At 34.5% G+C, this 26,075-nt stretch overlaps 1 protein-coding gene across 1 annotated transcript; it reads left to right on the top strand.

Annotated features, from left to right (window-relative positions):
- On the top strand, positions 1-26,075 carry LOC136032056 (protein canopy homolog 3-like). Its single transcript, XM_065712167.1, has 4 exons — positions 1-126; positions 17,237-17,357; positions 19,456-19,590; positions 23,411-26,075. The coding sequence occupies exons 1-4, from the start codon at positions 30-32 to the stop codon at positions 23,733-23,735; spliced, it is 678 nt and encodes a 225-aa protein (XP_065568239.1). The 5' UTR covers positions 1-29; the 3' UTR covers positions 23,736-26,075.

Here is a 26,075-nt window from a genome sequence, read left to right as displayed (position 1 = left end):
TAGCGCATTTAAGCGTAGAATTTCAAATCATGGATTCGAGTCTTATTTACATGTTTTTTTTTATGCCATTCTTCGTAAATTGCAAGGATGACGAAGACGGGGTCAAATTTGCCACAAAATGTGAAGGTTTGGAACCCAATGCTTTTTATATGAAATTGTACAAAGTAACTTCCTGTCTGATGGCTCCTAGGCTTTTGGTCTAGGCGACATAGCCTAGACAAAGATTATTAACCTATTAGGCATTAGTTTGGGTAATTTTTCCAGTAAAATTATGAAAAGTCACGGTAAAATTCTAGTTAATTGACTTCTCGCTCTCTCAGAAGGGGTTTAGGTTAGGAAAATGAAACTTTCACAGATGGGTCTACAGGCTGAAGTTTATCCTGGGAAGGTATTCTAAAGTACCCACCTCCACTCCTTCTCCCTCTAGAGGGCCCTGAAATTTGCCTACATGACAGGTCTATACCTATTAAAATTTTGACAAAACAACATTTTACCTTAATTTTCAGTTAGGATACTAGTTGCTTTTTCTCTGCCTTTAGGTCTGAAAATGTAATTTTTTTTTATTTGACTAGAATTTTGAGCCATATCAATGTTTTTTTTGAAATTTAGGAAATGTGTTTGCATATCTTTAAAACCTTATAAAATAGAATTGAGCAAAGTTATGAAGCTGAAAACAATTTTGTTCTACTTCAAATAAGCAGAAGATCTATTTTGCAAGGTTTCACTTTTATAAGACACATATTTTTAAAGGTCATCAAAAGTCAGAGCCCTCTAGAGGGAGAAGGAGTAGAGGTAGTTGCTTCAAAATACCTTCCTGGGACATACTTAAGTCTGTAGATTCACCCCTGAAAGTTTCATTTTCCTAACCTAAACCCTTTCTGAGATAGCTAGAAGTCAAATTAACTAGAATTTTGCCAAAGTTTCTTTTGGGGTTCTTCAAAAGTATTTAGGTTATAAATATGAAACTTCCAGTAATGAATCCAGGGCCAAAAACCTGGTAGGCCTATGGGAAGCTATTGCTGGTAAAGTTTTACTTCAGCCAATTTTAGCTATCTTGGAAAGGGGTTATTTTAGGAAAAAAACTTTTGGTAGTGAGTCCAGGGCCAAAACCAGGCTCCAGGAAGGTATTACCAAGCTTCCATGTTAATGCCCTTCTGATTTCTAAGTCTTAAAAATTTGCCTACCTGACATGTTCTGAGGCTAAACTGGTAAATTTGGTATTACCAGAACAATTTTTTTGGGTCATGAAGCTATTGTTAATAGATGCATTTTGACTTTTTGAACATCTTTTCTCTCTTGCAAAACTACTGCAAACTCACCATTATGTAGTTATTCCAGCCCAAATATTCTTGTATTTATACATATAGAATTGCAACCTTTTCTGTTTTCTGTAAGATTTATTACACTATTGTTGCTATTGAATAATTATAAAATCTTTAAAACTTATTCAAGAAATTTTGAGGTAAAGCATAGCATATATTAAATATGTAAACTAACCATTGCTGTATTTAATATTTGCCATGCTTTACCCCCACCTCCTTAAAGTGCAAATATGTAGCCTAAATTTATTTGCATGAACCAAACCAAAATACAAACTAAATACTTAAATAAAATATAGCTACAATTTATTTTGGTCGTAAAATGTTAGCAATTTCAAATTTCTGATCAACAAAAATAGAAATGATTGCAATTCTATATGTATAAATACAAGAATATTTGGGCTGGAATAACTCCATAACAGTGAGTTTGTGGTAGTTTTGCAAGAGAGAAAAGATGTTCAAAAAGTCAAAATGCATCTATTAACAATAGTTTCATGACCCAAAAAAATGTTCCATTAATACCAAAAATTAATATATTAAGTATGCAAAAAATGAAAAAAATAGCTAAACCTACTGAAATTTTGACAAAACATCATTTATGTTAATTTTTGGTTATCAGTTGCTTTTTCTCTGGTTTTAGTTCTGAAAATGCAATTCCTGTTGCATTGAGTAGAATTTTAAGTCATGTAATTGGGTTTTTTAGAACATTTATGAAATGTATTTGTGGATCTTTGAAACCTCATTAATTGGGGATCTTTGAAACCTCAGAAATTAGGATAAGCAAAGTTGAAAACAGTTTTATTGTAGGCCTGCTCCAATTAAGCAGAAAATCTGTTTGCTAGGTGTCACTTTGATAAAAGAAAGATTTTAAAGGTCATGGCCCTTCAGAGGGAGAAAGAGTATAGCTAGTTACTTCAAAATACCTTCCTGGGATATACTTTAGTTTGTATACCTATCCTTGAAAGTTTCATTTTCATAAGCTAACCCCCATCCAAGGTAGCCAAAAATAGTTAAAGTAGGCTAGAATTTCACCATGTAAAAAAATTCTAGTTTAACAACTTTTTCTATCTTGGAAAGGAGTTAAGTTAGGAGAATGAAACTTTCAGGGATAGTCTAGATGTATACACTAAGTATGTCATGGGAAGCTATTTTGAAGTGCCTATCTCTACTCTTCCTCCTTCTAGAGGGCACTGATCTCTGATGACTGTTAAAATGTTTAGGTTATAAAAGCAAAACCAGTACTTATCTGATGTAGCTATGATGCTCAAAATGTGAAATTGGTTTAATGCCAATGAAATATACCTAAGTATAGTTAAAATAAAACACTTATACAACATCTCACAATTTCAATTATACTGAAAAGCAACAATTAGACCTAATCATGGACATAGGATCATAAAGGTAGAACAACACATTTAGAGCAAAGACATAGTCAATCTTTAATATATATATAAACTAAGAAAAGTGCTATGGTTTATTATTTTATAATTATGTTTAAATAGGTTAGGCTGTAAAGCTAACATTTATCTAGATTCATATGTTGTAAAAACCAGAAGAGAAAAGTTTAAGAATAGTTGCTCTCTAAAAGAGGAAATGCTAGAATAAGAAGAGAGATGTTTTAGTTTACAAAATTTGTGCTCTTTTTCATGGTTTTGATTATGTTTTTGCTAATTCCTCCCAACCCCTCTTCCTCTTTGTAGCCTTAGGCTATGTACAGAATAAACATGAAATTAAAAATGTACCATAAAATTTCTTATTTCATGGGTCTTTTCAACCATAATTGTCATTGTTCTAGCTATACACTATTGTGCTATCAACACTATTTATAGCCCTAATAATAACTTAAATTTATTTGCAGTTTTCCCCATAATTAATCTGTAATAAAACTAGCCTAGTCACTTCAAATAGACTTAAACACATCTAGTTTAGCCTGAACAATTATGCTGAATATTGAATTAAAAATGCTATAATGTATTAAGGGGTTTTATTTTGTGAAAAAAGGTGTTTTCCTGCTATAGCAATTGAAACAAATAAGCACTTGAACAAGGCTTTGACCTTACTAACCTAGACCAAAATAGAATAGTCAAACAGAAGTGTCCATGTCTATGCAAAAATTATCATCAGTAAGTCTAAAGTATAATAAAGTTACAAGCAAAACATTTCAAATCTAATGAAATATTCCCAAGTGATCACCTCCCATTAGGACTTCTCAGAGAAATATACACTTGCCTATATGGGTTCTTAGTTAATTAAACTCCTTACACAGCAAAGTGGAGCACCCATAATAAGCTTAATTTAGAATGCAAATGATAATAGAAGAAAAGATGATGACCTGATTAATGCAAATATGGTGCATGTTATGAAATAGGAATTGCAATGTTTTTACTTTAGTTCTTTGTATAATCTATGGCTCTATGCCAGTGGTGGGAGAGAGGCAGGAGATGGATTGCTAGAGCCATAAAAATGAATATAAAATAAGCAATTCAAAAATTTATCTTTTTGTTCTAGCATGTGTCCATCTGGAAAGGTGCTATTCTTAACTTTCACCCCTAGAAAGTTTCCAAGATTATGGTTGGTCAATCCCAACTAGCTTAGCACTAACTAGTAATCCCAAGTGTTTAAACCTGTATGCTTAATGTGGATCATTGGGAGCCTATTATTTATGTATAGGAAAGATACTTTTTATTAAGAATTTCTGTCCAAGACTAGGCACTGGCCAAATAATGGAAGTCTTACTGTACATAGTTTAGGCTTAAAAATGAACAAAGCTTGGGCATGACCACAGCTTTTGCCAGTGCTGAATCTTATATACAATATTTGATTAAGATTTATCAATCCTTAAACAGAAGTGATCCTGGACGGCAGGCTCCTAGACTGATCTCGGACACAACATCAATGATTTTAATACCATTAGATTCCCTGAACTTATAACACATCTCAAGGCAAGCTGCCATTTCCCAAGACTCTTTTAAACAAAATGGCTATTTCAGAATTTCAATTGAATATTTCTGGATGGAAGGCAGCTAGAGCATGGGAGGGAAACTGGCAGCAGTCCAACCACACTAAAATACCCCCTTCAACATTTCCTGAAAGTTTCAACTTAATATCCTCAGCCATTCTTGAGATATTGCAGATCCACCTTTTTGATAAACTGGATTTGATTTATTTTAAAATAGCCTCCAAATTTTCCAAAGTCTCCAATTCTCTTGGTTTTGTTGGATGCACCCAAGGTTCAAGGTTTCAGGTTATACTACTGTACAACACACACAGTATAAAGAGGGTCAAGCTGGAGACACAAGGTTGATTGAAAATAACCTGGTATAATAATATGACACACTTATTTGACAAAAAAAACTAATTACATAAAGTAAATATTAATAATTCCATGACTCACAATTAGACAGGAACCCACCCACAAACCAACTGACATTTGGCAAAGATCAACCTGAAAACCCACAAAAAAAAGTGCACAAGTGAGGGTAACCAATGGCGGGCAAGTTATGTGAAAAAAAATTATACCACCATAAGGACAGCAAACAATAAACTATTTATTTTAAGATTTAGTTTATCATTGATTCTTGAATTTATTTATAAGGATAGAATGAAGTTGTTTTTTATATTTGGCTGAGATTTATTGTAATCTATATATGATAGATAAAGATGCCATGAATCTGTGATTGAAAAATATGGTGAGAACTGCAATTTCTCATTGGTTAATTTAAGGTGCTGCATTTTCTATTTATGAAGGGTTTCATAAGCATGGTCAGGTTGCTTAGGGAAAAAGTTGCTTGCACAAAAGTGTGAAGACAGTTCCAAGTGGTCATATTTTACCTTAAATGAAAAAGAATTAAAAGTGAATAATTCAGAAACAGGCAAAATATTAGTTAATAATGTAGAGTTTCAGTTTTAGTTTTATTTGGATAGGAAGATGGGGATGGTAAATGTCTTTGCAAAATTCAAAAAGCCTAGTTTTGAAGAGTCTGTATCAGTTTTATAAGATATTTGAATGCTGCAAAATAAGTCAGGGGACAATATGTAAGATGGGAATGTACCAATGCAAAATAAATGAGGAGTAGAATGTTATATGGGAAAAAATGCTGAAGCCTCCATGTCACACCAACTCCTTGGGCAACTTTAACGTGTGATCTATTACAACGTTATTTATGCAATAGATTTTCGTCAATAATTATACCCAGGTACTGGAGTGAAGTTACCCTTAGAATTGAAATATCTGTAGCCTGATCCATTAAGACGGAGACAGTTTACTCGCCCCTGCATCCATGACCTGAGGGATTCTTTTAGGATTTTTGTATTAATTTCCGGTTTCTTTTCCTCTAAATATTCAGCTGTCAAATCCAACAGAGTTTGTAGCTCCGAACGGGATCTGGCGACCAAGGCAATATCATCGTCAAATAATAGTAATGATAATACTTTATTTCCAAGGTGTACAACTGGTGGCCCCCTTTTTTTTAAGGTATTCGGCAAGATCATTTATAAAATAGCAAAAAGTTTTGGTGATATGGTACTACCCTGTTTTACACCTTTTACATTAAAAAAAAACTCTAGATATACCGCTTCCTGCTATCTTTACCACATTTCTATTTAAACAGTAGCCTACATTGAAAGAAGAACCCTTAAAAAGGGTGTTGGAACTCCTGTTCCTAAAAGCGTTCTAAACAAAATTATGGTCAACATTGTCAAATGCTCTACTTAAATCAAGAAAAGCAATGTACAACTTTCCGTTTCACTTGCAATACTTTCGATCAGATGATGAGTACCCTTTACGGAAACCGGCTTGCTCTTCTCCCAGAATTTACCTCTTATCCAGCCATAATTCCAGCCTTTTGTTTAAGATTTTGTCCAAAATTTTTCCAAGACAATGTTTCCTAACCTGATTGGTCAGTAATTCTCGCACAAACTTGCATCATCTTTCTTAAATTAAGATACCTATAGATATCTTCCAAGGATCAGGCCACCTTTTTTCTTTCATAACCAAGTTATACAACCCCGGAAGCAGAGGTAATAATACTACTTGTAGTACATCCAAAGCCTTTGCTGGAATTCCATCTGGTCCTGGTGCAGACCCACCCCTAGTTTGGTTTATGGCATCTTCTACTTCTTCCCGCTGCATTTGGCGACAAAGCTGATAATCGTCTTCCAGTAGGGGGTAATCAGTGTGGTCACAAGAGGGGGTTTTGACTCCTTCTGCCAGTTTCTCTAAAATCGGGTGGGGGCTGTTGTGTACCAGATGCTGTACCTGCTTCTAGTTTTTCAAAGAGGGGGGGGGGCACTAGTCCTCCTGAGGAATACTTCTGGGAGCAGATATCTTTTTTGATGAAACTCTTTTCCAGAATTCTCGGGAATCTTTTGTCTTATGGAGATGCGGAAGTTCATTTTGTTCCCGCCATCGGAACTCTAGTTTCTTAATTTTTATAATTAGTTTATATTATATTCTTTTACTTCTATAATGTCGAAGCAAATCCAGTTTTCTAAATTTCCTTTGTGGATTTTTTAAATATGTTCTAGCATTTGATTTAATTCTTCTTTTTTCCGTTCACATTCATTGTCGAAAAATGTGCTTTTTTGTTTCCCCTTATCAGCTCAGCAAATTTTGAAGAAACTTCTTTTAAAGTTCCCGTATTTTCCTCAATCTCACATGCTAGGGCATTCAACTGTTGTACCATCGGCTCCAAACAAAAATACTGTTTTATTCAGGTCACATCTTTCTCCACCCACTCACATAGTATTTTTGATTTTACCAAGACATTGCTGCTTGTTTCTGTTCCAAATGTCTGATGCTTTAGGTTTTCCCTTTTCCGCTGATTTTTAGTAATATTTGTTGACTGAAAGTAAAAAATTAATGGAAAATGGTCTGAAGCAGCAAAATGCACTACCTTAAGGTCTTGGGATTCAGGTGTGAGCCTACTGTCCACCAAAACATAATCAATAACACTAAAATTCATTCCGGAAATGCAAGCAAACTCACCGCATCCCGCATCCTTTCCAAACCTTCCATTTCCAATGACTAGACCAAATTCTTCGCAAATGCCCAACAACTTCCTTCCCCATTGGTTAACTTTTCTTTTCACATCTTGGCTCCTTCCTGGGATTTTGTAGTCTTCTGGAATCCATAGTGACGTAAAATCATTTCCTGAAAGAGAAACAAGTCCAATTTCCGGTTCTTCTGACGTATAAGCATTTAAATCACCCATCAAAACAATCTTCACTATGTTTTCTCCGTAAATATTTCAACTCATTTTCAATCAAAGTCCACGTATCTTCTTTCATTTAAATACTATTCTGTGGAACAACATATATGCAACCTAGGATTATCTTCGATCCATCATGACACTTTAAAGTTTAACCAAATAATGTTTTCAGATTTACTTTCTATTCTATGACAAACTGCGAAACTCTGCTTTTTCACAAAAACGCGACTCCGCCGTAAAAACGTGCTTTACGGGAAATTTGTCGGTCAGCACGGAAAACTGTGTAATCTTTAACCGACAGATCCTCTGATGGCAGGGACCATGTCTCAACAAAACATGTTACATCACACTTCAAAAAAGACTCATTTAGACACTGTTGTTTACTCATTAGGCCTTGGACGTTCCATGTCATAAACTGAATTTGTTTTACACGGCCTACTTCCTATTCCTCGAAGTTGGAAGGGCTCCTTTGTCTATTTCTGAGTGAGCAGCGTGGGGGTTATTGACCAAGGCCTCGATCTGCTGGGTCGAGAGTTACGTTCTGACGATCCTGCCTGTGACGATCTTCGGGGCTGATTATCTCTTCTAAACCTCTTTTGCTCGTGACTCCGCTCACTCCGGGTCACTTACCGTCTGCCTGGCTAATAGCCTGGTCGTGTGTAAAACTACCGCTACGAATATCCGACTTTACTTCCGCTATTCGATCCCCATATTCGCTTTCCATTTTCGCGTTAGAGTCAGTGTACTCTTGCTCTTGAGATCGCGCTAATTCTTTTGATTTATTTCTTCCATTTTTTCTAACCTTTCCTGATTCATGTTCGTATGTGAACAATTCGCCGTCCACAAATAAACAAGGGCCTCTGAATTTCACCTCACCATCCTCTTTGATTGCTGTCTGTAAAAGTGGTTTCAGAGCATTGCGAGCAATTCTCTCGGCCCGTGTATAGTCCGGAGCTAAGGAGATACCGCAACTCTGAAAGTGAACCGAGTTTCACAAAATCAAATCTCGCAATTATTTTGTTGTGAACTTCACTATGTCCCATCTCCTGATCTCAATCTGTGGAAAACAGCCGGAAATAACCTCACTGATTTCCTCTGCAAGTGATCCTCTAGGTGGGTTTAGGGGTTTAAAGTTATAAAAAATCAGGTTTGATTGTTTTGCTTCTTTTTCTAACCAATCTGCGCGCCTCTGCGATTCGCCTATCTTTTCTTTTATTCTCTGGATGTCCTCCGTGGTTTCCGATTGCGACGTCTCATTTCGCTTCAGTTGTGAGGATATAATCTACAGTTCTTCCGCTATCGACGCGATTGGCCCCCAAGCTGGTTTTCTATATTTTTCAGACGCTATAAAACATCCAGATTTGTTTCCTGTTGATCAGACATTCTCGTTATTTAAAATTAATTGAAATTTAATTTATCACAAATAGGGACAGGCCCACGCTAGTAGTGGAAATCACTTTGTGGTCAGTGGCTCGATGGGACGTGAGACCTGCCTCGCTTTTTTCCCACCTTACTCCGACATCCAGCAAAACTGGTCTAGAATTTCACAATCATTCGCAAACAGAAAAAGTCGCTCCTCAATTTTCAAATCTTCCTTATTGCGTATAAATTTCACTTATTGCGAAACTTCTATAATCACTGACAGTCACTGTATTCTATATGTAATTTATTCCAAAGTTAAATCCTGCTTAAAAGTTATATCGATGCTCACAGGTCAAATACCAAACGATAACTGAGACTGTCTTCACTCTTGCAAAGGAAGGACTTCACCATCCACAAAAAAACACCACAGTGTGGTCTAGAAGATGGTTTGGTGCATGATTGGTTGAGTTGACTGCTGATAAATCGAGATAAATATCACAAGAAATTTCATTATAAGTTTCTTAAAGCGTTGCTATTGCATTACATGACGTTTTCTTTTTTCACTGGCTGTTATTGTCGTTGTTTTCTTCCTTTCTTCGTGATTTTATGTTTTATCATGATTAGCAAGTGTTGTCTCAGAAATTATTTACCAGAAGAAAATGGAGTCATTCCTTGTTATTTTTCAATTGCACTACTAGAAGCAATTATGCTAGCGACAAATTCGCTGTCTCATCAAATTCAAGGCCATCGACTTGGAGATTTTCCAATTGTGCACTCTGATTCGGGCCACAATAATCAAACTCGCTGACTTGTGTTCACACCCTTCATTCATATCGATTTTCAGGATGGCAAAAGAGTTTGCAAGATAACTCGAAATCGAAGTACCTGCTGTGAATGAACCTGGGACTGGACCCTCTAACAAGGTCAACCAAGTTTGTGGTCATAGAAGTTGATCAAGCATTTCTCTGGTCTTCACAGCGAGCTGGATATTGACAACATTCTTCTCGAATCTCAAGCTTGTTTTGCCAGGTGTTTCTTTCTCAATGAGAAGAAAAAGCCCAAAAACTTCTTAGATATTATTGACAATCTTCAGGTTTTACCATTGGCTTACTCAGAAGTAATTAAATTACTTCATATTGCTGCCACACTTCCTGTGACAACAGCGAACAATGAGCATTTGTTTTCTGGCATAGAAGAAGTGAAAAATTACATAGGGTTTACAATAAGAGATAATTGTCCCAGTCACCTCCTTTGATATATGCAGAAAAGGATTTAGTAAAAACATTTACTCTGACCTGCCTGTTGACAATTTTGCAAAGATGAAACTTCGGCAGTTCCCCTCTTTACCTTGAGTGTTGTAATATTTTTTGCTCTTGTTATATTTTTCCTTTTTGTAAATATATTTTATCTTGAAGATTTCTGCTGAAGGAAAACCACCATTTTGGTAACAACCCACAATATAATTAATGAAGAATACTTTCACTGACTTATTGTTTACTTAAATAAAAAAGTTGCTCTCTGAGGAAACCAGTCTGGTTGAATTTTCTACTTTTAGCTGACAGGTTTTATTTGGCCTCATTGATTGTGATCTCCATTATTATAATTAATCTTAGAGGTCAATATGGCCGAGTTCAGAATTGGGTGACAGTACACTTCCAAGCAACAAATGGATGCTGAAAATGCGTTTTTACTTCGAACATTCAATCGGTGTACTACTAAAACTCGCATTTTTGCTTACACGATACGAAGTGAATTGCCAGGGAGGGGGACCAGATGGAGTTCTTGTCCATCCCAAGATTCGGCCCAAATGGTGCCTCTGTCCTATATCAGACACATAGCCAGGATGTTCCCAAGGAAGAGTCCCCATTTTTTCTGTTTTTTTCTAGGTGAGCTGTTAATAATAATGATGACAGCCCTGAGTCATCTCATCAAAATTTAGAGATCAATATTTTGTTCAGAATAGTTAAAAGGTCAAACAGCCATGCCTCTGGCAACGGCATGATCCCTACAGCTACTGGGGAAAGGGCTGTAAGTCCTGAAATTTGCCGTTGTTTACATACAGTATTTGTCAATTGGGAGTATACAGGCATTTTTGTGGATAGTGAATCTTCTGCAGGGGTCAGAGGGGAGAATTCTTTGTTGGGAGGGAGTTTTCTGTTGATGAACTCAAGGGGAAGTTTTACAGAGGAGAGTTTGCTAGAATTCCTATGCAAAACTATTTTTATTTGTCTTATTTTCCATCTGAAAGTAAGCTTGATTTTAACTCAATTTTACATGTGGATGTTTTTGGGAGAAATTATCCAGAAGAAATTTTTCGTAGGTGGTTGGAATTATATTGGGAGTTTTTTCCAGAAGGGGAGGGTTTATGCTGGATGAATAATTGATGGGCTATTTTTTGCAGGAGAAATTCCTTCAAATTGATTTTTTTTTCTTGGGGAGAGGGGTTATATGAAGGAGGAACAATCCATCGAGGAGTATTTGTTTGGGGAATTTTAATGGTGGAGACAGGCAGATTTCATAGGGTGTCGGAATTATCTGGGAACTTTTTTCCAGGGGGATTGGTTTCTGCTGGATGAATCCCTGATGAGTGATTTTTTGCAGTAGAAATTCTTGAATTTTTCAGGAGAATTTCCAGGTGGAATTTTCTTAGGGAGAGGGATTATATGCAGGAGGAACAATCTACGGAGCTTTTGGAGCTTTTGTTTCTAGGAATTTTTCATGATGGGGGCATGCAGATTTACCAGTATTGTTTCAAAAACAATAAGAAATTAAATAAGAAATAAGTTTTTTCAGGTGAAAGTAAGGAGTAATATTAAATCTTATTCTGTATGTGAAGGGGGTAACTCTTCCTCTACCTCCCTCTTGTTGCCAAAGTTTAACTTGTTGTCCTGATTTTTTAAGAGCGACTCCTGAAACACCAGAGCTGTTTAATTAGAATGAGAAGCTTTTTTTAAAAATACTTTAAAAGTTTAGCATGAAGAACAAGGTACTGAGGAGTTGGCATCTCCCCTTGCATGACATGTTGCTTTTTATCTTTCATAACCAAAGTTAAGCTTTTTGGTTAAATAACTATTTAGTGCTGGTAAAAGGAGATTTTTCTCCTCTATGAATAGGATGATTGATCTTGTTTTACACTAAATATTTGCAAAGTAGAAGTTTCCAGTTATCTGGAAATAAATAAGTTTCAAACAGGCAACAAATTTTAGAATTGAACCTCAACAAGTCTGTTTTTTCCTTGGATTATCTTCTATCATTCTTGGGCAAACTAATAGTTGGGAGAAGGCAATATACTAAATGAATGAATAAAAAAAAAAAAAAAAAAAAAATCAATTTATAAGCAACTGTTAGTGGTGTATGCTGATGCAGAAACAAGGTAATAATTCATCTGTATTCTTGAAAAAAACGAATGTTTCCAATTTTTTAATTTTTAATTTTTCAAATTTAAGCTAGATGGTTTGGAGAAAAAATTTTCAGCACCCTGTAAGTCATGTGAAGAGTAACTAGAAAGTACTCTAAGAGACACCAGCCTTTTATACCCACATGGACGAAAAAATTTCACCTGCCTAAAGATTTTTCCAGAAGACTCCTTCCTCAAGGTCGTTATTACAGAGAGGGGCCCAGGTGTCCCCACCCCCGAGATTCATAAAAAGAATTTAGTTGTATTTTTGCTCTCAGCTGTCCCTTTTGATTTTCGATGTATGCTTGGATGGAAGTTCTTTATAGCAATAAAATTTCTTTCTTTACAGACATTTTATATATCAGTCTATGACTAGGTATTAAGATTCTCCCACGTCCTTAGCCGAGAATTTTTTTCAAAAACATTGTGTTTAGTTGATGAAGATGGTGCTTGGCTCTCAGTTGTTGAGGCAAGAATAGAAGGTACTAGATTAGTCTCATTCCTGGCAAAACCATTCCAGTGGTTTGGCCAGAATTATTAATTAACTACTGCAGCTTTATACACCATTTTCCTTTTTTCTTGCTTTTAAATGCCCAAAAAACATTTAACATTAAAAAATGAAACAGATTAGCCCTACAACAGTCTTGCGTTGATGCCAATCGTCCAGACCAGTTTTCTATAGAGCGTAGATAGGCGATTATTGTCAGCTATGCTGGCCTGCATGATGACCTCACAACAGTTTAAACACCTTATTACAATCCCAATTCTAAAAGAATAGTTTACTTGCAAACCCTAACCATAGTAATGCACAAACTTCCTGTAATACCTCAGAAAAGTTAAGAAATTCTTGAATTTTTTTTTTTAGTTTTAAAGCAGCCATCAAAAGTATGTAACTCTATCAGAAAAGTTACACTGTACATCAGAGTATTTTTTTTTTTTTTACAGATTTGTTTTATTTTTTATTTACTTAGTCTTTTAGGAAATGAGTGTATTGATTGTTTGTTTTATCAACAAAGCGAAAGACCGAAACATATAGAAAGAGGTGAATTTTAGTTTATTGGGAAAGATTGGTTGAAATAAAGATGGAGGCAAGAACTAGAGTTACATTGGCTGCTTTATAATTACCAACAACAACAAAAAAATATTACTCGTTTTAAACAACGGTATGTGCCATAAAATCCATGTTGAATAAGATATGCGGATTGTTGATGAGCCAAGGTACACAAGAACAGAGGGTTGGATAATCATAGTTGCGCTTTTTGTCCCCTATCTTCTGAGGCCTTGGTTCATTTTCCATTTTTTTTTTTAACCAGGCCACTATTTTCCAAAGGCATGCAAAGAAAGGAGAATGGTGACTCTAAGATCATCTCTTGTATCTCCTCTTGAAATTAGAGTAAGAATAAAACATGAAACCTCAGAAAACAATTATGCAGCTGTGAAAGTTAGGAGGAATGAAAACCCATTTTGGAACTTACGTTTATGAATTACAGTTAAATTTCAATAAAACGTAATATTATGTATTTGGTCTATATTTTGGTCAAGCTCTGATGAAAAATGTGTCAGAACTCGTGTGCAAAAAAACAAACAAAAAACAAAAACAAAAAACTGTCAAATGAGCCGAAAGGGTAGGAGGCTTAAGAGGAACCTGTGGCCGTTTTGATCGAAAACACAACTAATGTTGACCATCAGAGCCACACAAAACATCTATTGGTCATTGGGTTGAACAAATCTTCTATTTTTCTTCTAAATCTTTGAAAAATATTTAAATGCTCTAGTTCAGAATTTTCGAATTAAACTAACTTTCCGAATTACTTCTAAGCCAAAGCATTAATAATCTTTTTCATGAAACAAACGAACATTCAGGAGACACCTCAGTCACTGCACACACAATCACATTGCTTGACATTGGTCAGAAGTCTTTTATAAACCATTACCAGATTCCTGATGCTCGAAAGTAGGCGCTGGAAACCAGGAAAAGACAGAATTTTTTGAAACCCTTAACAAAAATGTTTAGGGTATAGTCATAAAACGTTGTTGTTTTCAAAGTACATGGCTCCAAAAGTATTCATTGCTGGTGTTCAGCCCTTCAAAAAAAGGTGCATTCTATAAGCACTGCTTTCTATTTTCTGAGTTTGAGACAAGTGAAGGATCACATCAAACGCTATTCATTTGAAAAACGACTTGTTTTTCATTTAATTTCTGGTCACGTTAACAAAAAATGTCAGATTGAATTACGTTTTATAGTGATTAAATCTGGAAATTGCTATGGTGTGGGCCAGTAAGCGTAGGAGGAGCTAAACCAAGCGATGGATTTAAAGCAACCAAAAATTATATAAAAAGCTATTCAGCTTTAGAGGAAGAAATCCTGCGCAGTGGTGCTTATCATGGTAGCCTAAGAAAAAAAAAAAAAATATCACCGCGATAACATTAAGAAATGTTGGCTCTTCCGACCTCGTCTTGGCTCTTGTTTTTCATTTAATTTCTAATCGTTTTCAAAACATGCTGGAAATCTTCCTCCATGGAATATTTTTTTGGAAATCTCTCCATTCCCAGCGGAAGGTTTCTTCCACAGCAAACTCCACCATGGAAAATTTCTCTCACAAATAAATCCCCATGGAGAATTTCTCCTGCAAAAAATCACCCATCAAGGGTCCATTCAGCAGAAACCCTCCCCTCCTAGGAAAAAGTCCAACCCCTATGAAAGTTTCCTTTGGATTATTTCCCCCAAAAACGTCCACGTGTAGAATTGAGTTGCCAGATAGAAAGTAAGACAAATAAAAATAATTTTGATAGGAATTCTGGCATACACCCCTCTGTAAAACTTCCCCTTGAAAGTTCATCACCAGGAAACTACCTTCCCAACAGAAAATTTTCCCATTTGAGAATATTCCTCCCCTGCAGAAAATTCACTATCCACAAAAGTGTCTGCATTCTCCCAGTTGACAAATACTGTATGTAAATAATGCGAAAATTTCATGACTTAAAGCCCATTCCCCAGAAGCTGTAGGGATCATGTCATTGCCAGAGGCAATGTCTGTTTGACTTTTCAACTATTCTGAACAAAATGGTTTTCTCAAGTTTTTGATAAGCTGATTTAGAGATGTTATCATTATTACTAGCAGTTCAACTAGAAAAAAGAGCAGTTCAACTCTTGGAAACATCCTGGCTATGTGTCTGATATGGGACAGAGGTGCTATTTGGGCCAAATCTTGGGATGGACAAAACTCCATCTGGTCCCCCTCCCTGGCGATTCACATCGTATTGCGTAAAAAAAAGCGTGTTTTGGCAGTACATCGATCGAATGTTCCAAGTAAAAATGTATTTTCAGCATCCATGTGTTGCTTGGAAATGTACTGTAACCGAATGTTGAACTTGGCTACATTGACCTCTAAGATTAATTATAACAATGAAGATTACAGTCAATGAGGTTAAGTTAAAACTAAACCGAAAGTAGGAAATTCAACCAGACTGGCCTTCCTCAGAGCGAAATTTTTCATTTAAGTAAACAATACATCAGTGCAATAAGTTTGTTAATTCTATAAAAAACAAACAAAAACACCAATAGCAAAAGATACCAGACTAACTCTCAATTGTGCAAACAAAATGTTAAAAGAAAGGGGGATTATTCTTCTTTGACAACATTTAGATTATTTAAAGACTATGTCTACTGATAGCAATTGGTATATGTAGAAAAATAATTTGATGTATAGAGAGAGTCAAGGTGTTTCTTTTGTCTTAGTGTCCCTACAGTAGGGCAGTAGAGTCTCCTGTGAACAACATAGGAACAAATGTAGGCAGGAAGCCTGTAGCCCGACCTTGCGGCCGGACGAATCGAGCCTGGACTCCCGCATTCTGCGGGACAAGCTCAGCGTTAGAATTTTGTCAAATTACATAATAATTACATACTACATAATTACATATTACATTACATAATACATATACGGCTGTTAATAGCATGATAATAATGCATGATTATCATTAATTTGCGTTACTCTAATTTTCTTATTTTGTTTGCAGTCAAATTATTTTTTCACTAAATGGAATATACTCTGGTGTGAAATCTAATATTGTGCTATTTATTATGGTGGTATGACCAACTACCATTTTCGTGGCAATAAACTGTTCAAGGTCATTTTTTGAGCACGGATTTTGATCATCATTTGAATCTGAGAAACTTTGTTTCTCGGCTCTAATGTAAACTCTGGCTCTCAGATCTAAAATGGTGTTTTTTTTTTGGTGGCAACAAACTGTTCGAGGTTATTTTTTGAGCAAGGATTCCAAAATTATCATTTGGATCTGAGAAACTGAGAAAGCTCTAATGTATACTCTGGCTCTCAGATCCCCCAAATGGTGGTAAGTGTAGTTATTACTTTCACTACTCTAAAAAAATTAGCCTCATTTCTTTCTTTTCATTTCTCTGTATATGATTTGAAGATGAAATGCATGATTTTATCCAGTTATAGAATTAGAGAATGATTAGATTTCTGATTAGAAATAACCAAATGAATTAATATTATCTTCATTCAAGAAATTAAATCGTTTGCTCAAGACATAAGTCGACTGTTAACAAAATCACAGAAAATATTAATGGCAATCTATTTGTAATTGCTGTTAGGCAGCTTTGCAGGGAATGTTACATTTTTTTTCTATGTTTTTCACAGGAGACTATTAAAATGAAGTTCTACTGTAGGGACACTAAGAAAAAGAAACACCCCGACTTTCTCTATGCATCAAATTATTTTTCTACATATACCAATTGTTATCAGTAGACAAAACGTAGTCTTTAAATAATCTAAATGTTGTCAAAGAAGAATAAGCCCCCTTTCTTTTAGCTCCTTGTTTGCACAATTGAGAGTTAGTCTGGTATTTTTTGTTTTTTTTTTAGAAGAAACATATTGCAGTATGATAAGATCGCTAATTTTTGTGGTTTTAATGTAGTATTATTTTAGTTTGCAAAATTACATCTTTTGAATTAGAAGAAAAGCTGAAAGAAACCGGAAAAAGTCACCAGGTTATTGAAAGTTGCTATAGTTTGGATGCTTGCAATAAGAAGACGAAGTACAGAGTTTCGTAAGTAAATCCGTTACAAATTTGATTTTATAGGTTATAGCATCTAAATGAAAGTTATCAATGTTAAGTGACTTGTTAAAGCTGTGATTTTACCCTGATTTTATTGCAATTTTACTTAAATTTGAAGTGTGATTGGTAGAACTGAATAACTAGTCATTGAGACAACCCCCACCCCCTCTTTCACTGTTTTGACCAATAACACCTTTGATTAGGGAAAAGAGCTTTTGAACGTTGAAACAACCCTTTCTATAGTTAAAATACCTATAATTTATCTTTGAAATGCTCATTGGTAATTATATCAGTAGATAGTATGTTATTTTATTTTTCTCCTTCCCTCTCCTGCTCTAACTAAAATCGTGTAAAACTGTGATTTTTTGTTGTTGTTCGTATTTTTATCATATTTGTTAGTCTTTATCTAATGCTAAGACATTGAAAGTCAATGTTTACTGCTTTCCCTTTTTTGAAAGCCTATTGGAAATACTGTGCATTTCCTTAGAGTTGAAGTTTAAAATTTTCAATGTAGAACTAATGAATGACGAAGAGTCAACTGAATTTTTTATTACTCATAACTTTGCCTATTCAAATGTGTTTGTTTTTTTCTGTATTTTGCTTTCCCATCTTTGACTAAAAGAAAAAGAAGATGAGAAATTTAACTAAAAAGGATAGTGCCCAAAGGAAAAAACTGTAGCAAAAATGAATCCTGAGGGGAATTATACCAATGATTATGACAATAAAATTTGACATTTTCTGTGTATTAAAATTGGGTTAATGTTAATAAATAATGAGAAAAAAAGATTCACATTTCACGGACAACGAACAGAAATGGAAATGAATAATCAAGTGAAACTTAAAAGGAACAGAAATTAGAACTCCTCCCATCCACTGACTCTGAGCCTTCTAGAAGGCTTATCTGTTATTTTTGCTTTACTATAAACCATGTGCATTTTAGAAATTATATTTTTTGTTTTTCGAAACTTGAACAATAAAAAAGGAGAATTACGATTATAATCTCAGGAAAGAATTTTTTTTAAGAACAACTATATTTAAGACTTTCAATTTGATTTTACTGTTTAAAAGCACGCTTTCTATAGAAACTTTTCCATTTAACACAAACAAATGGAAAATTGATATCTAAATAAAACTAGAGGTCTATTGTTTATCTGACTAATGAAACAAGATTGATTATTTAGAAAATATAAAAATTAGTTTTTAGAAATATCAGTAATATTTACTTTTCCATATTCTAATGATGAGAAAATATATTTAGAACATATTTTGTTTTCAGTAAAGCACAAATGACGCTCTATCCTCTAAAGACTGTAAGGAGGCGGTAGTCCTTCTACATTAATAGTCCGTAAATACAGATATTTATGGTATTTCTTGAAACAGAAGAACTAATAACTGAAACTGAATAATAATGCTATATTAAATTTGTTAATCAACGGACTTGATAATAACTGGGTATAACATATACCCTAGTACTATGATTTGTAAAATGAGATTAAAAGGGTATGTAGAACGTAAATACAATAGAATGAATTGAACCATCAAAGCTCTGTAACGTATATATGTTTTTCTAATGTATTTTTCATATCATTAGATAGATGCAAGGCCGTATCCAGTTTTTTTTTCGGGTAGAGAGAGTACCAAAAGCACATAATTGAACGTCTCAAAAGTATGTTTTTATGTATTACGTTTTTACGAGCCGGACAAACATTTTGGGGGGGGGGGCATAAAACCCCCCAACCTCTCCCCATGAACACAGCCAAGGATAGATGCAATTCGGGTTATGCTTATGGGAAAAATTATAGGCTCATTAACCTGGATAGTGAGTAGGGCGAAGGATTAGAAATGCTGTAAAAGTAAATTTTTCTTCGGGAACAGTCTTGGCAGGAAGAAATAGGGAGCTCCTCACCACTTTTGTTAAATCTTCAACCTAACGCTTACTTTCTTTGCTTGTTTCTTACCGTGCGTCTTGATATATCCTTAACTTAATTTTTTCTTTAGTAGAAAAAGCAACGTCAACATTCATTTTTTGCAGTAAGATTTGCAATAACAGAAAATGTATTTATTAAAAAACCGTTGTCCGGATTTTCAGGCAGACAAGACTAGAAGATAGTCTAGACGGGCTTTGTGAGAGAATGCTTCAGTACAATATTCACAAGGAGAGGACTGATTCAACTCGATTTGCAAAGGGGATGAGTCAGACATTTGAAACACTTCATGGTCTAGTGTAAGTATCTCGAAGGTTTAACTGATGCTTTTCGATTTTCTAAACGATTTCAAAGAAGAACGAGATTGTAAGCAGAAATTACTACTTATCCTCTTTTTTGTAAAGAAAAGAGCTAAAATTAATGCTGAAGGACTGTTTTGGCTATATATCAAGCATCCACCATCAGCAAAGAATAAAATCAAATCAATAACATTAAATGAGCGGTAATTTCAAATTTGTTTCAGATAAATGTAAAAAAACAACTAAATAATGACTTTAATCACGACCCAACAAGTACAGATTGCTGAGCTTGTTTAGGTTAATGCCGCTAACGCTTTCCTTTTGCTATTATTAGGTCTCAATTTAAATCCATTGCCATCTAGAGAAAAGTGTTTGTTTCGGAAGTTGTAACATAGAAAAACAGTTTCTGATTGCAATTTGGGCAGTAATTTGCCTAGCTAGCTGAAGTTGCGATTTTGATGTACTCTGGAAAGAGTTTGGTTCCGTGGGACTTGTATAATAAAAAAAAAGGGATCAAATAAAATTAAAATGCACTGGTCTTTGACAAAATGCACGTTAAAACCCGTAAAAATAAAAGATTCTTCGGTAGCATGCAGCGCATCTCCCATTTCGCTCTTTGACACACCCACATGCTTCCTAAATAAACATTTAAAATAGCCTTAACGATTGGATATTTCCTCCATCCTTCTCGAATGTACAACCACCTCAACTGTTTATTATAAAAAAACAAGTATTTTCTGTAAAAACAATTTAACACAAGTAAATACAAGTCTAAACACAATTGCATATATATTTTTTCTAGCTCTTGAATCTTTAGTTACCTATTTCTTTATTTTTTATTTTTTTGAAAAACTAAGAATCTTTACTTTTTGGCTCAGTATAGGCTTCGCCTATTGAAAAAGGTAAACCAGCCGGAAAGGCAATATTTCTGGATATAAAATGCCACCCGCATGAAATGCTATATATTAGGCTCGTTTAAACTGAAAGTGTACATATATCCACAACGCAAAACCTGAATAATAAAATCATAAGAGGCAAAAAATTCTAAAGTAATTTCAAAGGACAGTTAAAGTTACAAAATGGTTTTCCAGTTTCATATGACATTTTTTAATCCATTACGAATAGTGAATTCGTAATAAGTTCACCTTTATTGGTTTATTCAAGAAGATGTCAGCCTGTTTCTTTCTCGTCTTAAGTTTACTGTCTCAAAAATACCATAAATAATATGTTTCATTATGCCATTTTAAATAAAAAAAAGATTTTTTTCAAACGAAAGTAAAGAGTAACATTAAAACCAACAGAAATTATATCGTATGTGGAGGGACACCCCCTCTTCAACCTCCGTTCTTTGCACTAAATTTTTATAATGGTCTTTAAATAACAATTTTTCAATTCAACTGTATTTGAGGAGGGGCTTTCCCCCCTTAAATGCTAGACAATTTCAGGTCTTTTGAATTTTTAATGTTGGTCTTCGCTTTTGTTTAATAAAGCTTTTTTTTTATTAAAACCCTTTCATCTTTAATTCCATATCCATGATTGCCTAAACTTAGAGGAGCTCTAGCATCCTACCGAACGTGATTTTTTAAACAAAAACAATTTTAGCAAGGAAAGGATTCGAGGAAAAAGCTCATTTAGTGTAATTACTTTCTGAGACAAAGTATAATTATTTTGGGGAGTTTAATTTGTGTTTCCAAAATTATAATAATTTTTCATGTGCTAATGTTGCTTTGAGTTTCCTTTGACAAGGGTCACTCCTTACACACAGTTTGTTTTTACTATTAGCTATTTAATTTGAGGCTCTTCCAAAATGCGAAGGAAGCCCCTAATCCCTCATTCAACCCTCGTTTATTTATATAATTGTTTAATAATCGTAAAACAATGCTCCCAGAAAAATCTTCCGACTGTGCTCATAATATCTCCCTCCCCCACGTTCCATATTCTGGACGGATGAGACTGTGAATTTAAGCATAAAATTGACTTTTACTCGGAATCACTGACACAGGGTAACCTAGCCCCTCACAACAAAGAAGAAAGGTGCTAGTGAGCTTTTGCTGCATCTGCTATAATCTATTAGTTAACACGGCAAATTACTACAATCTCTGTCAGGTAAAGAACATCAAAATAGCTAGGGATACATCCTCACGAAATTGGCACTAGAAACCTATCGTTTCTCATGAGTTTTCCTATGTCTAGTTGTTAAGCCATGTTTCAGGTGCAGTGAAACACCTGGATTTCCCCAAGACTTTTGTTTTTCTATCTTGAACATGTTCAGACCTAATTTACCCACCTAATCCTGTATGCAGCATCCGTACCTTCTTTGTATGCAATATAACAATGATGCAATAAGATAATAGTTGTAATCTTGATTAATCGAGCAGTTTTTGCTAACGAATTGTAAGTAAGAAGCGACGTGGCTTTATAGTAACCGAAACCTTAAAAATGTTGATACATATAGATATGTCAAAAGGATCTGCTTATTATGCTGATTTCAAATAGTTTAGTTTAGTAAGCCGTAAGTTTAGAACTATCTATCAAAAACTAAAAACCTAAGAAAAAAATATTTGATTCTTAAAAATGGGTGGGGGAATACCCCCTACAAGCCAAAGAATCTTAATTAAAATTGTACCATCAAATTCAGCGTATCAGAGAACCACATTGTAGAATTTTCAAGCTCCTATCAGCAAAAATTCGGAGTTTCGTATTTTTTGCCATATGAAAGATGACTGATGTTTTTTTTTTTTTTTTTGTTTTTTTGTTTTTGTTTTTTTTTTTTTTTAGAGGTGGTTGTATCGACCCAGTGGTCTTATAGTATTGAGAGAGGGCTCATTTTTTTTTTTTTTTTTATTTAATCTTCCATAGGGGGACCAGATGTATTGATTGCACTAAGATGGCTGGAGGAGGTCTGAATATGTTCAAGGTTGAGAAACCAAAACTTTGGAGAAAGCCAGCTGTTTCACTGCACCTAAAAGATAGCTTAAGAAATAAACAAATAAAAACTCGTGAGAAATGATTGGCTTCTTCAGCCAATCTCATGAGGATTTATCCCTAGATATTGTGATGGTCTCGGAACTAATAGAAATTGTAGCATTTTGCCGTGTGATCTGATAGGTTCTAGAAGCTGTCCTTCAAACTCACTAGCACCGTTCTGCTTTGTCGTGCAGGATTAGGTTTCCCCATAGCTGTGATTTGGAGCAAAAGTCACACTTTTGTCTGTTATAATAGCGGCGCTTTGACCCCTTTGAACCATTGGAACACTTTCCAATGTGACCTTTGGAACACACTGTGAACCATTTCACAGGTAAATTCTAGCAAATTTTTGGGAATCAAAAGAAATTTTGAATTTGTTTGTATACCTTCTAAAGGCTGAAGGAGAGTTAGGAATTTCGTATAAAACACCTTTTTTGAGGCTCGAGCACACTTCCATTGCCTCCTCAAGCGCCCACTGTCCCTCTCCCATCACAACTGATGTGCAGTTATGCACCACCATATGTAATTTTATTTTGCCCTAAATGATTCAAGCGAGCTAAATGAAATAAATTTCTGTGTGAACTATTTATTTTTTATTGAATTCATGCATCTTCAGAGATGGAATCCCCACCTAGCGGCCACTTTTTTCAAAAATGGAATAAATTTTCTTAGGTTTTTGGCGAGCAACTTTAGAATTAAGTAATTGTTTATATTCAGAATCACCCAATTCTTTTATTAGATATATTCTTATTGAAATCTCTTTTTTAGAGTTTTGATGACTGTTAGCCTCGTTAGCCCAAGGCCCCCAAGAATGACTTTCAAATATTTTTATTTTATATTGATTTTTTTTCAGGGCGAAAGGAGTCAAGGTAGATCTCGGTATACCTTTTGAGCTCTGGAATAATACGTCAGCAGAAATATCCAATTTGAAGTCTCAGTGTGAGTCGCTACTTGAAGACCATGAAGAGGATATAACTAACTGGTTTTTTAAGCACCAAGAAACGGTTGACCTTCGGACTTATTTGTGTAAGGACAAATATTTGAAAGATAGCGATGCCACTTGTTTGACAGAGCCAATGGGTCTTCCCCCTCCGCCGGAGCAACGGCCGAAAGAGTCAAAGGCAAACAGCAAGAAGAATAAACAAAAGACTAAGAACAAGGATGAAGGGGAACTTTAGAAAGTATTAAATGAGGCAAGACTTTCTAATGGCCTTTTTTACACAAGAGAGTGAGGGGAAAATGGCAACCAAGCTAATTTGTCAATCTTAGTTTTATTTACTTCGTGTAGATATTTCATTGTTCAATACCAGAATGTAAATGTGTTTTAAGAAAGGGCGAAGACAATTTGAATTCGATATTAACAAATATATTGCTTGAAAACAAAATTTTCAGGTCTTGTAATTTCTCTAATGCTCTGTTTTATTTTCAAAGGAAGAAATACTTTTAAAATAGCTGACGCATTAGGTAACTTGACCTTTTCAGTGGAATCATGTTCGTAATAAATTATCCCTAGGATAAGCAACTTTGCTTCGTAGTGTGTATTTTACCCCTCTTGATACGAGATGTACTTTAATTGGAGTCAATGGCTAACTGTTCAATTGATTTGATCGATACAACTTTGAATGGTTGGAATATTTAAAAAATGAGATTTTTTTTATTTGGGTTTAAAGATGGTTCTATGCTTTCAGTCGCTTTTTTTATATGTCTATGTGGATATTTTTTTTTTAGTTGTTTTAATGGTCTTGTAATTTTGAATTATGAATATTTTTCCTCCATTTACATATTTATTTTTAGCTAATATTTTGTATTTATCTTTTTTTCATTTTGGCCAATTCCTAGTCCTGACATCTAATATATTTGAAAGTTGAATTTATTTGGTTTTGTTAAATTTATTTGAAAATTCTTTAACAGTAACTAAAATTATTTCTAGTGTTTAGTCAAAGCTACTGAACTGAAACACATATAAGACCTTGTATTACATTTTGTGTTAAACACCATTCTTATTACTTTATTCTGCAAACATTCCAGGTGCACCAGGAGGTCCTTGAATTTCAGTCTTGCATCTTGATTTAATAATTCAAAAACCGACTCTTTGGTTTAACGCAATATGATTATAATCTTTGCTCACACAGGTGTAATCCTTTGGGGGCAAGGGGAGTTTGAGTTGGAGCACAGACAAAACCGTTGTTTCTCTGCAGCCATACTTCATGTTGGTTGAAGAAGAAATATGTCTTTATACGGGCGATTATTTGGTTCGCTACTTCTTCTGATCAGAGTTAAAACATTCGCTTCTCCGGCCAGCACTTCTTAGACTAACATTCAATGAGTTTTGTTTTTTTTTGTTTTTTTTGTAAGGCAACATTTTTTGGAAGACGTGCTTCGCAATCCCATTTTGGAGTAAAAAAAGGAAAAAAAATACATCAAAACATAAAATGGTTTACAAACACAAGAATACTAATTAACAAAATGAATAATCATTCATTGGATATTTGATAAACTCGTTGTTTCTTATTATGCCTAAAAAAAAAAAAAAAAAAAAACATTAGTACGTCAAATAGATTAAAAACAAACAAAACTTGTAGAATTTACAAAGAGTTTAAAGACGCTAATAACACCATAAAAAGGGGGATAAAGAATCGAACTAGCATAGATAAGAAGGAAGAGATAAACTATTACGATGGTTTTCTAACTTTTTCAATAATGTAGGGGACAATTTTGTTTTTTTCGTATTTTGACGTAAGGCCGCACCTTGTGTCCTGGTATGGTTATAATTGAAGTTTTTTCAGCATGGGCTAATATCTGTAATTTAGCCTACGCTACTTGTCATTGAAATTTTGCTACTACATCTCCAAACATCACTTGGACTAAAGTGTTGCTTCATAGCTGTGTATTTTGACAAGATCGATTTTGAAAAATATAATAGCCAAGTTAGTATTTTGATTACGACATTGATGGAATTCGCATCAGAGCTTTCCAAAACAAATGGAATAGAGAGATGCTCTAGATACTTCTGATTCGAGTTCTTGCTTTCTAAATAATTTAAACTAATTTTGATATCATTCAATAAAACAACACCCTTTTTTATAATTTAGAAAGCATAATCTTTATGTTCCCTTACTACATAATATTCAGAATAATTGTACCTAATACATTTGGCATGGAGAACCGCTATACTTTACTAACACCCCCCCCCCCGCTTAATGTATAAATATATAGCCCAAATTTGTTTCCAAAGGAATTTTTATCATACTTCGGTATATTTAATTAAAATTGAGCGTCAGAGAAACATATTAGAACAATATTAGGTAGGGGTTATTTCACACAAGTACCGTTTTGTCGCTAAGAGATAGTCGTCTTAGTCTGTAGGAGACTTGAAATTTGTTTGAGTGATTAAGATTTTTTTGTGTGCCTATTTCTGTGTGTTTTGCTGGATTTTACCTAATAATCTTATAGACCATTGCTGTGTACCTTGGATTTTAAATCCTGATGTTTATTTTAATACAAACTTCCAAGTTCAA

The sequence above is a fragment of the Artemia franciscana genome, chromosome 1, assembly GCF_032884065.1.
Source record: "Artemia franciscana chromosome 1, ASM3288406v1, whole genome shotgun sequence".
Taxonomy (NCBI): domain Eukaryota; kingdom Metazoa; phylum Arthropoda; class Branchiopoda; order Anostraca; family Artemiidae; genus Artemia; species Artemia franciscana.
The sequence above is the reverse complement of the archived record's forward strand: the minus strand, read 5'-3'. Positions and strand labels throughout refer to the sequence as shown.

Bases quoted from the DNA above. Each gene is read 5' to 3' on its own strand.
- LOC136032056 (XM_065712167.1), top strand. From the start codon at position 30: ATGGATTCGAGTCTTATTTACATGTTTTTTTTTATGCCATTCTTCGTA. The intron at 127-17,236 runs GTTTGGAACCCA...GTATTATTTTAG, and splicing joins ATTTGCCACAAAATGTGAAG to TTTGCAAAATTACATCTTTT. The intron at 17,358-19,455 runs GTAAGTAAATCC...CCGGATTTTCAG, and splicing joins AAGACGAAGTACAGAGTTTC to GCAGACAAGACTAGAAGATA.